Source organism: Acomys minous (genome assembly GCF_964271855.1).
Source record: "Acomys minous genome assembly, chromosome: 3".
NCBI classification, from domain to species: Eukaryota; Metazoa; Chordata; class Mammalia; order Rodentia; family Muridae; genus Acomys; species Acomys minous.
The window spans coordinates 130728531-130740863 of record NC_140485.1 but is presented as its reverse complement, the minus strand read 5'-3'; the positions used below and the strand labels follow the sequence as shown (position 1 = coordinate 130740863).

General features: G+C 45.8%; 1 protein-coding gene across 1 annotated transcript; it reads right to left on the bottom strand.

Annotated features, from left to right (window-relative positions):
- Positions 1-3706: 3706 nt before the first annotated feature.
- Positions 3707-11639, bottom strand: LOC311594250 (UL16-binding protein 1-like). Its single transcript, XM_084775837.1, has 6 exons — positions 11349-11639; positions 8222-8341; positions 6921-7175; positions 6341-6691; positions 5691-5819; positions 3707-4595 (listed from the first exon to the last, which is right to left on the bottom strand). Exons 2-5 carry the CDS (start codon positions 8313-8315, stop codon positions 5713-5715), a joined length of 807 nt encoding a protein of 268 aa, XP_084631963.1. The 5' UTR covers positions 8316-8341; positions 11349-11639; the 3' UTR covers positions 3707-4595; positions 5691-5712.
- Positions 11640-12333: the final 694 nt, after the last annotated feature.

Below are 12333 nucleotides of genomic sequence, written 5' to 3'. Positions count from 1 at the left end.
TGTCATTAAGTTGCCTATATGAGATGTTTCCAATCTCTTGATGAAGGCCCTTAGTGCTATGAATTTTCTTCTTAGCACTGCTTTTAATGTGTCCCATATATTTGGGTATGTTGTACCTTCACTTTCATTGAATTTTAGGAATTCCTTTAACTTCTTTCTTTGTTTCTTCCCTGACCTAGTTGTCATTGAATAGAGTGTTGTTCAATTTCCATGTGTGTGGGGGCTTTTGTTATCTCTGTTGTTATTTAAGTCCAGCTTTAGTCCATGGTGATCTAATAGGATACAAGGTATTATTTCATTCTTCTTGTATCTGTTGAGGCTTGCTTTGTGATCTACTGTATGGTCAATTGGAGAAGGTTCCATGAGGTGCTCAGAAAAAGGTATAATTTTTTGTGTTTGGGCGAAAAGTTCTGTAGATATCAATTAGATCCATTTGATTCATGACATCGGTTAGCATCATTATTTCTCTGTTTAGTTTCTGTTTCATTGGCCTATCCTTTGGTAAAAGTGGGGTGCTGAAGTTTTACACTGTTAATGTGTGGGTGTCGATGTGTGGTTTAAGCTTTGTTAATATTTCTTTTACAATCCAGGTGGTAGTGGCATACGCCTTTAATGCCAGCCCTTGGGAGGCAGAGAGAGGCAGATCACTGTGAGTTTGAGGCAAGAACAAAGCAGCTCCAGGATAGTCAAGGCTACACAGAGAAACCCTGTCTCAAAACACTAAAAAATATTCTTTTACAAATGTGGGTGCCCTTGTATTGGGGGTGTATATGTTCAGAATTGTGATGTTATCTTGGTTGAATTTTCATTTGATGAGTATGAAGTGTCCTTCTTCATCTCTTTTGATTAATTTTGGCTGAAAGTCTATTTTATTAGATATTAGAATGGCTACACCAGATTGCTTCTTGTGTCCGTTTGATTGGAATACCTTTTTCCAGCCTTTTACTCTGAGGTAATGCCTATCTTTGTGATTGAGATGTATTTCTTGAATGTAGAAGAATGCTGGGTCTTGTTTATGGATCCATTCTGTTAGTCTGTGTCTTTTTATTAGAGAATTGAGACCATTGATGTTGAGAGATATTAGTGGCCAGTGACTGCTAAATCTCTTGATTTTAATGTTGGTGGTGGTGGAGTGTTCGTGTTATTATGTTTTGCTACAGTGAAGTTATCTATTTCCTATGTTATCTTGGTTGTAGTTTGTCACTTTGGATTGGAGTTTTCCTTCTAGTAACTTCTGTAGGGCCAGATTTGTGGACAGGTACTGTTTGAATTTGTTTTTGTCATGGAATATCTTGTTTTCTCCATCAATGGTTATTGAAATTTTTCCTGGATATAGTAGTCTGGACTGGCATTTGTGGTCCCTTAGGGTTTACAGGGCCTCTACACAAGCCTTCTCTGCTGAGAAGTTGAGCATAATTCTGATAGGTTTTCCATTATATGTTACTTGGCCTTTTTCCCTTGCCACCTTTAATATTTTTTCTTTGCTCTGGATATTTTGTGTTTTGATTATTATGTTGCAGGAGGATTTTCTTTTCTAGTCTACTCTATTTGGTGTTCTGTAGGCTTCCTGTATGTTTCTATGCATCTCTTTCTTTAAGTTGGGGAAATTTTCTTCTATTATTTTATTGAAGATATTTTCTGGGCCTTGGAGTTGGGCATCTTCTTTTTTCTCAACTCCTATTATCCCTAGGTTTTGTCTTTTCATGGTGTCCTTGATTTCTTGGATGTTTTATGTCAGGAACTTCTCAGACTTAACATTTTCTTTGATGGTTGCATTAAATTCTTCTATTGTATTTTCTACATCTGAGATTCTTTCCTCTATCTCTTGAATTCTGTTAGTGAAGCTTACCTCTGTATTTCCTGTTTTCTTCTCTAAGTCTCTTGCTCCTGGGTTTCTTCTTTCTGTGCTTTTATCATTGTTTCCATTTTCATCCTTCAGATCTTGAACCATTTTATTGATTTCCTTCATCTGATTGTTTGCATTTTCCTGAATTTCTTCCAGTGATTTTTTTTCATGTCCTCTCTATAGGCTTCTGTCGTGGCCTCTCTAAGGTCCTCAATATGTTTGGGTGCATCTTCCTATATTTGTTTAAAGATTTTATTCATTTCCTCCATTATCATCTTCATTACTAAGGATCTGAGGTCATTTTCTTGTGCTTTAGTTGTGTTTGAGTTCCCAGGGTTGAATTCTTTGGGAGAGCTGGGTTCTGGACATGCCATATTGTTTTGGCTTTTGTTGTTTGTGTTTTTACACTGGCATTTAGGCATCTTACTGTTTCTGATGTTGGGAGGTAGTTTCTGGTGTCCTTCACTGGTCATTGAGAGTAGTTAGTTGGTGAATGTCTATAGTTTGAGATCCCTCACTTGTGGGGATCAGAAAAGCCTTCCCTGGATCAGGCAGGTGACTTGGTTTCAGCTCTGGGGCACTTTGCTCCACATCCTAGGCTCCCAACTGGGTCAGCAGAGGCTGGTGCTCGTGTTCTGTAGCCCAAGGTTCAGTCCAAGATACTATTTGCCTTTGGCTGGACTTTGGAGACCATGCACTCAGCCACTGGGGTCCTGGGACCTCAGATCAGTCCACCAGAGAGTGTGGGAGATGCCCTCTGGCTTACACTTCCGCCCACCTGTTTTTGCTCTGACCCCAGCCCCTTACCTAGGTTCAGTCTGACAGAGAGTGTGGAAACTGGACCATAGCTGAGAACATATCTGTAGCTGCCTGCCATGCCCACCCCTACCTCCATGGGCTCTGGGTCCCTCTTTGGACTAGCAGGGTGATCTGAAGTCTGATCTATCCCAGATCCACACTCTGGGCTCCCCTCTGGGCCAGCAGACACTGAGACAGGTAGTCTGTAACACACAGCTTAGCCAGAGAAAGTGCAGATACTTCCCGATAGGCTTGTGATGGCCTTTGGAGACTCAGTGTGGCCACAAGATCATGGGGCTTTCTGTGGACTGGAGCGGGGCAGTGTTCCAGGGTCAGATCTACCCATTCTCCTGGGTTCTCCCCTGGGCCAGCAGATACAGATGCTGGCATTTCACTGCCCACAATTCAGTCTCAGATACAGAGGCTTCTATATAGAACACAGCTTCAGTTTGCAGTCAGGTAGGCAGCCAGTCTCTGGGGACTGGGGACTCGTCCTCCGCGGACCAGTTGGATGACCAGAGGATATACCCACCTGTCCTCTGCACAGTGTGAACCCATCTCACCTAGGATTCTCCAGGTCGTGTGGTCAGTAGCTCCCAGCCTGGTCTCTAGGCTCTGTCCTGCTGCTCAGACACCGTATGTGGCCAGCACCACCATCTTGGACCTCCTGTAGCTCACTTCCCCTTGCTTCATATGTCTGGCGCATATAGTGGGGAGTGCTGCAGCTGATTCCTGGTGCTCTGTGAGGCGAGTATGAAGCAGGGAGGAGCCGAACTATACTTTTTATACTTATAGAAAGTCGCTTCTGAGTTCTCTGTTTCTCCATGTGCATGTGGCTATTGCTGAACTACCTAGAATATATCACATAAACTAATATATAATAGTAATGATATTATAAAATATCATTTATGTTATAAAATAGTTTCTATCATATACTGTTAGAGTCTGTAACTCACTGAAGAAAACACCCCAAACTCAAATAGTATGCAAGCAACAAAGAGTGTTTATTCTGTAGAAATCCAGCATGCTGAGATCACCACTTAGACACAATGGCGACCCTGAGATAAGCTTGAAGCCTCCTTTTAAAGGCATTCAGTGGAAATTCAGGACAAGGGTAGGTAATACTTAACAGGATTGGAGCATTTATACCCCAAAAGCATGGGCACACTGAAAAAGCACAGCCCACCTTAGTCAGTGGTCATGAGTTAATCATAAGACAAGAGATTTCTAGACCAGCAATCAATCATCCTAGAACACCTAGACCAGCAGCAAACCAGCCTTAAGCAATCTTAGCTTCTCCTGTCCAGCCGTCTATGGCTGCCTATTCTATGCAGTACTCCCAGCAGCCACCGAGCTCTTCTATGAGAAATGAAGATTTAGGCCTATTCTGAGCTAACAGGAAAAGGAAGCCTGTCATGGAGTCATTTAGGCTTATTTAACCAGTCCCCTTCAATATAGTCATGTAAAATAGTAGATATGTTTCTTCTTTTGTTCTAGAAAGGCTTCCTAGTAAAGGAGTGGATATAATAAATATCCATTATAAACAAAAAATTTTTAAACAGAAAATTTAACTTTCAGGCAAATACTCTTAAGTAGGTTGGATCTTCCTATTCTGCCTCACACTGACATAGATACTGATAAGTTGTATACACAGAAGTGAGAACTTCACAGTCCCACTAAGGAGATCCACTTATCCTGTTTCCTGTGCTTGGCATGTACAAACTTCTTCAAGTAGTTCCATGTTAAGGGCAAATTCCGCCCCCACCCCCACCCAGGGAGCACCAAGACAGAAGGCACAAGGTGGTAAGAAGGGGCCAAAATGACTAGTACAGAATGAAAGAACATCAAATCCTGGGCCAACAGAGTGATGATTCGTCTGGTTGAGGCTGACGAAAAGGCAGAGTGGCTGCACCAGATGAATTCTCACCACCATCTCTGGAGCATCTTCAACCTACAGCAAGGGAACACATCTTTTGTAGGGTTTGAAGACAGCCTGGGCCAGTTCTCCTGGGTGACCTGTACCAGTCTTCAGCACCCCAGCCACCCTCCCCGAGGGTCACTCATTCCCCTCCTCACACCACCCCTGACCTCACATCCTGCAGCATCTACTGTCTTCCTCCCTCCTTCCCCTGTTCCAGAGTCAGCCCCACGCCCTGCTGCAGAGCATGGAGTTCAAGAGAAAGCAGTGGTGACTAGCTGTGCTCCCTGACTCAGGGCCTGATGGGAGGAGCCAAAGGAGCTAGGAGGAGCCCTGTCCAGAGAGGGGCCTGGGTCCTCACTGTCCAGGTCCCGAGTGGGATTCCAGAAATCTCTTTCCCCTTCATTCTAAATCTCTCACTGTCTGAGTGTGGCACACGCAGCTGTGGCTGTGGCTGTCCCTGCCTCGCCTTGTCCCTCTGTGCAGTCCAGATGGGAGCAGTGGACTCCAGCAGCAGCTCTGTGCCACAGGGCTCCAGTGGGAATGCTGCTCCATCTGCTGCTGCTGCTGCTGCTGCTGCTGCTGCTGCTGCTTCCTTTGTTTCTGGTTTCCGTGTGTGAGTGCTCACCTGCACGTCTGTAAGTGCACTGTGTGCTGTCAGTGGTTGTTGGCTGGCATGTGTATGCTGGGAACAAACCCCAGGCTGATGCAGTAGCAGCAAGTGATCTTGTTTTGGGCCACCTCATTTTTACCTTCCTTATCTTTGTCTGTGGGATAGAATCCTCTCCCTTCTACATACTAAGAGGAACTACCATGATCTTCCCTTGTGTCCCTGCTGTCCTCACATCTGCAGCACGGGAAGCTCCTGATTAAGAACCTGTGCTGACCAGGAACCCACTGTGCTCCCTTGTCAAACCCACTTGTCTGTGCCAAGATTTCTCTCCTGTCAGTCAAGGCTGAGCATGCACAAGCCATTGCCAGCACGTGACATGAACTCAGAATCTCTCGCCTCCTTTGTCAAAAAGATGCTGCAGCTGAGGGACAAGAGCAGGTCTCCTGAAATTCACTCTTATGCCTCATTCTTCACCCATCTGTCCCTGACCCCATTTCCAACAGTGCCTTCAGTACCTGTCATTGCCAAGGTTTCTCCTCAGAAAACATGCAGGAGGAAACAGGAGAGGATCAGCAGGTCAGAGGGGTTGAGCAAAAATGCCATGGACAGAAGCTGGTCTACTTCTGCAATAGTGGTTGGCAAGGCTAAAATGAAAACACAAGTTGTGTCTTTGACCAGACCGCAAATCTGAAGAAGTCTCACCTTAGCCTCTGGATGCTCGGGAAATTCAGGAGCACACAGATTTCCACCCACTTTGCTATGAACGTCTATTTTCAAGGGTCCTGAGGAGGAAGGTAGAGGGGATGTCCTGGTCCTCAAAAGAGTTCTGTAGCTATGGTAGGGGAAGCAGCGTAATGATGGGACCTCGTCTTTCCTGCTGGCAGAAGAAGAGCTGACATGGGAGCATTGTGGCAATATGAAAGCACTCAGGTGAGATGAAAAGGGACAGTGACTCCAGAATGAGGGAGAGCCAGGAAATAGAAGGATGCCCAGACTGCGACAGAGGGAATCACAGGGAGTGACCAGTGTAAACACAGTTAATTAGACAGAAGAGGGGGAGAAAGGAGATGAATGATGGGGAAAATGGCCACTAACCCAAGAGTCATGGTGACTAGATCAACACACACACACACACACACACACACACACACACACACACACACACCATTGTCATCGTCGTCGTCATCATCATCATCATCATCATCATCATCTTTCCTTTCTTCTTCCCAGTTACCTATAGGCTCAAGCTTTTCTTCCCAGTGCAACTTGAACTCATCCAGCCAGGTTCTGCAGTCGCCCTGTACAATCCTGTTTAAGGAGGCAGTTAGATCCCTGTCTCCCACCCAGGTATCTTTTATCCAGCTGAATCCAGAATCCACTTCAAGCCACTTTCCAGTGTTTGCGTCAGCATGGAACAGTTTGCTTCCATTGAGGCTAAGTTCCCAATATCCGTTGAAAATTCCATCTCCATCTCCTTCATACTGGCAACACATCGTGGGCTGCAAAGTGAGGGGCTCTGTGCCCATTGGAAAGAGATTAGTCTCTGGCCTTGATGCATCCTGTCTGCCTTCTCCCCATCCCTTGCCGTCCTCTGACCTTGGTCTACCTTTTGTCCTTGCTGCTCAACCACTTAGGTGGAACTGTAAGTGATACTTTTTTTTCCTCCATAAAAGCAATGAGTGTCCCTAACCTGTCACAAATCATTTAACTGCATCCCCAACCCTATGGGGCCATGTGAAACTTACCTCTGATTGTGTCATTCACCTGACTGATGTGTAACGCTTGCTCTTTGAATGAGTAAACTAGATCACTCAGAGTGTCCACCTGGTGTTCACAGATCTTTGTTGCATTTAGTCTGTTCCCCAGCGCACCAAAGACATGACACTTGTTATTGCTGTAGTGAAGAAAAATCTCCTCATTCAGTTGACCTTGGACGTCGTACCTCCACAGTCCAGACCCTGACTTGCCAACACTGAAGTTGTAGCAAAGAGAAGCAGCCTCTGTGAAGGAAACATGGCAGTGTGGTTAGGTGAGGGAAGCAAGGGACTCAGAGATGGTCTCTGCCTCTGGCACCAAGGAAGTCCTTCTGGAAGGGCAGAGAGGGAGAGGGGAGGGAGGGAGGGAGAGAGAAGGGGGGGGGGGGAGAGAGGCAGGCTTACCAAACTGAAAAAAAATAAGTGTCTACTACAATTTACAAAACAACAACAGCAACAAAACCCACACCTGCCTAATGAACACCATTGTCTGGGCCTAGGACAGAGGACAAGGTGTTCCAGCCCCTAACTAACTGAGGTGTCTTCAGGCATTTGAGCAGATTGCCACCTCTTGGAACAAGGGGTAAAAGGCATTCCGTGGGTGGAACAGTGGAGAAGGCTGGCTAGGCAGGGGAGGTGGGTTGGTGGATAAAGAATCACATGGGAATTGAAGCTGAGCCAGGGTAACACACTCTGTAGACCCACAGAGAGAAGAGACTGTTGCAAATTCCATAGTGCAGGAAATGGTGTGAAATCCTGCCATAAAACAAAACAAGAACAGAAGGGGGAAAATGAGACAATGGGTGGTCGTGGCTGCCTTGTCCCTGGAAGCACCTTTTGTGATCAGCTGGAGAAGTCCCATGGAAGGTGGGAAAGCTACCTCAAGAGCAAAGAGGTCCTGGAATGGCTGAGGGTTTGTGAGGATTCAGGGGTGAACGCAATCTTCCAAGAATAGGCATGCCAGTCCAAACCAGCTGTCTGCGTCAGCCTCCTTGCGGGTCTGACACTGAGCACTGTGTGGACTTGACAGGCTTCCTGTGGATCACAGTGTCACCATCGATTCCCCTCCGGCATCTTGCTCAGATTATTTGTCCTCCAGGAGTAACTTCCTAGCCCCTCTCCAGAGAATGGAAGAGGGTGGGGCAAAGGACTTTTTTCTCTCTCTCTCTCTCTCTTAAGGGATGGTCCAGGAGCTTCCTTGGAGCTACCTCATAATTCGAGAGTCTGGTGGGTCTCCCACCCCTCCCCACCCCTCCCACCCCCACCCCACCATTTAGGCCATGGCAACTCACCTGCAGACAGCAAAGACCACAGACAGGTCAGTGGAACCAAAAGTCGCAGAGCCAGGGTAGACCGATTGTGCTCCGCGGCTGCAGTCTTTGCCATACCCTGAGCAACAGGTGTAACCGGAGCTGCCAAGAGACGCGGTGAGGATCCAGTGCTGCCCTACAAACCGCTCAAATATTCACAAAAACGCCAGGCACTTTTGCTATGCACTTAGGCAATCGCCCGGGTATTTCTAGCTTGCCTCTGGGAGAGAGACTATGAACTGGGCGGAGCTGCGTTGCTTTGACTACTCCGCCCTCTTGGACACTAGATCCCTTAGCCCGTTAAACCTGCCAACAAGTCCTTGTCTCCACTAGGTGACGCTATAGCCTGCAACTATAACTTGCACCACCTAAGTAAGGCCAGCAGCCCCAGCCCCCGGGAAGTGTTTGAGCCCACAGCAATATCCAGTCACCCCTGAAAGTTTCTGTCCCGAGTCATTCAGCTTCAGCAATACCACATGTCTCCCTCTCCACAGCCACTCCCTTCTGGATTCCACTCCAGCCGTTTTGCACCTTCCCACAACCCTCCATCTGAATCCCAAACTCATTTGCTCCTGCGGATCTGTTCCCACTTCATGTTGTCCTAACCCTTGCTCCAGTCACCCAGCCCAGCCCCCATCCTTATTCCTCTGTCGTCATTGTCCCCTCCTCACACCTAGACCTCCTTCCTTTATCCCCAAGCCCCCCACTGCAGACAATTCCTATCTTGTCCGCAAAGCTGTGCTTTTCTCCTTAGCTCTGTGACACTGGAAACAAAGCTCTTCAGGAAGGTTCTGCTTCTGGGACCTGGAGAGATGGCTCAGGGCTTAAGAGCACTGACCGCTCTTCCAGAGCAGACACATGAGAATCCCATCCCCTCTTCTGCACTGTCCCCTGAGCCTCAGGTGTGGGAGTCATAGGTAACTGAATCCCTTGGGCCTGGGCTCCACAGCTCTGCATACTGATTGGTTGTGGTTTTATGTATAGTCATATACAGAATTACACTTGTTATATTTTTTAGGTAGGTAGTTAATAGTGTGCCTCCTGGTGGCTTTTCCAGCCATCCACATTGTTATTATGGCTCCCTTCCTCCTTCTACTACCGTTACCTTCCTCCCTCTTCCCCCAGAAGACCCTCAGTTTCGATTGTTCCCATCAGATCAATTGTATCGTGATATTCCCCTTTAGGCTCCTCCGACTTCCCTCTTCCACCCTAAGCCCCCCTCCCCATGCCCCTCCCCTATTACCTAACACTTAGAGATCTTACTATGCCCACACTCGGGACCCTAGTTCTGCCCACTCTTCTCCTAGTTACACTCTTAATCCTGACTGTTTGCCGCTCTCCTTTGACAAGGATGCTTCCTAGATCCAGAGACTCAGTATTTGTCTCAATATGTTTCATCACAGTGGCCAATCAAGAGCATCTGGGGCTCCAGGATAAACAAGCCTTTTCAGTCAACTCCTCACACTAATGTGGGGGATTTGGTCTGTCTTCTCCTCCCATAGGACAAAAGGTCATAGTAACTGTCTGGATTGGACCCTATCAAGTTCTCACGAGTCTGTTTGCGGTCAAGTGACAAGGCCTGCCCCTGTGGAGTCATCTGTCCAGAGGTAAGGCACTCCAAGCACTCACTCTCCACTGCTCAGTGCTTGTGAGCCTCTTGCACATCTGTTTTCTCTCTCAGTGAAACATGACACACACACACACACACACACACACACACACACACACCGCACACACTCACACACACACTGGCTTCGGAGCTGGAACTCGGGTATCATCTGTCTTAATGTTTCTATTGCTGTGACTGAACACCATGATGAAAGCGACTCAGGGATAATCAGGTTTATATGGCTCATGCATCCTGCCAAAGTCTGTCTGCTTTGGCAAAGTCCAAGGTAGAATCTGGTACAGGATGCAGAATCCCCATTCACTTTATCTCTTGGGTCACCAAGCTGATGGCTCAGGCAGCTGATCACAATTGAAAGAAAAAGGAGGGGAGGGAGGCCAGGGTTCCTTCTCTGGGACTGGCTGTACTGAGGCTAAAAAAAGAAAACTGACCACAATTTCTCACAATCAGGGCTGTAAAAGTGGCTTTTAGCCACAAACTTCAGGGGGCCCTAAAAGGAGGCTCTTTGGTCTGCAGATGCCTACATGTCTGAGAGGGCTGAAGGGGAGCCCTGAGTCTGTTAACTTATTTGTGAATATACCTGGAAATAAAAGATAAGAGAGAGATTAAAAACTAGACCATTGATATGCACAAGCATTCAAGAGAAGAGGATGGATAAAGTTAAAAACTTTAACTTCAACCCTATTTATTGTCTGTATTTATACTTCTGAGAAAAAGAATTACCTCACACTCAAAAATCAATTAATCACAAAACCAGATGAATTAAAAAATATAACAGGTTATATTTTTTCACCAAAACTAAACATTTCTTATCTATATATCCATTACATAAGTTCATAATGAGTTCAGAATGGCAAAGATTGGCAAGGCCTAAAGTTTAACAGGCTCTAAAAATTACAGGAATATATGTCTTTTCAATTAGGAATGTCCTGGATACACATTTTCCAGATATCTCTTAGTTTATAATGAGTTCAGGACAATAATTTTAGCTGTCTTTCATTCCAAGAAACAAAATCAATTTAAAATGACAGCATATGATGCCATAAGGTGACAAGGTGTAAGGAATTAGAACAGTTTGTTTATTTGGTTTGTACTTAATTTAGACATCTCTAGGTAGCTCTAGAAATGGGTTCATGGGAAGTTTAAACCACGTTGTCTATATTTATGGTGTATTCCAGGGTTCACGGTGCCATCTGGATCACAATTCTTCCTCAAGGCTGTCCCCTACTAAGGCATCTGGAGGTCAACAAAGGTATTTGTTGCAGCCACAAACTTTCTAAAATTGCTTTAGAAGATCTAAAACCATTTAACTTTTAAAATTGTTTGAGTCATATCAGGAATTCCATAATTAAGAATTAATTCATCTACACAGAAGTACATTATTAAAGTTATTTTTATAAAAGCATTTCTTTCTCCTCACTTATTTCTTAACCCAGCTATCACACAAATAATTGAGTCTCTTTTATAATAAAAAGGCCTTACAACACAATCTGAGCAGTTTACGTCTGTTCTTAATCCTCTATGCTATTTTGTCCTGTTCTTAGCAAACATCCCAGCCACACTTGCACTTTGTAGCTTTCCTCAGCTCCAGCTCTTTCCTCTTGATCATGCTTGGACCTCTACCCATGGCTGAATCCCTGCTTTCTCTCTTGACTCCTCCTCCACTGCTGGCAGGAAGTCCAGCCCTATTCTTGCCCCTGTTCATGGATTGGCTGTAAGCTGCTTTATTGACATAACAGGGAAACAATTAGGGAGCAGAGTTTACACAACATTTAGACAGGAAATCAGAATTTAAAGACAAAATAACCTTATGTTTGCCTACAGTACATCTTCAATAAGATCCCATAGGAAGTTTGATCAATCAGAGTGGGTAAATACCCAGAACGTGATGGTTCACACAGTGCCAGATTTTACAGAGATGCAGGAGTGCACAAATGTTGAGGTTGTCAGAATTGCTGGCAGCAATTCTGTGATATACAGATCCTTCCCAGAAAACCGACATGCCTCTTGAACTTCTTTAATAAGATGGCTCTTGGCAGCATCTCCAGCCATAGTCCTTCCTGGGAAGCCAATGCCAAAACTCAAGCTGGGCACATACCTGGAGGCAGGAGCTGATGCAGAAGCCATGGAGGAAAACTGCTATCCTGGCTTGCTCCTCACTCCTTGTTCAGCCTGCTTTCTTATAGCACTCAAGACCACAATCCCAGACACTACTCACAGTGGGCTGTGCCTTCCCACACCAATCACTAAATAAGAAAGGGTCTTCCCGGAACTTTTCACATTGCCCATGGCCCAGGATGATGATGTAATGGAGACATTTTCTCAGCTAAGGTTCTCTCCTCTCAGATGATTTTACTATCAAGTTGACAAGAAACAAGGCTGCGGGGGCGGGGCGCGGGGGCGGGGCACGGGGGCGGGGCGCGGGTGGAGAGAGAGCTTTTACCCACTGAGCCATCTTGCCAAGTAG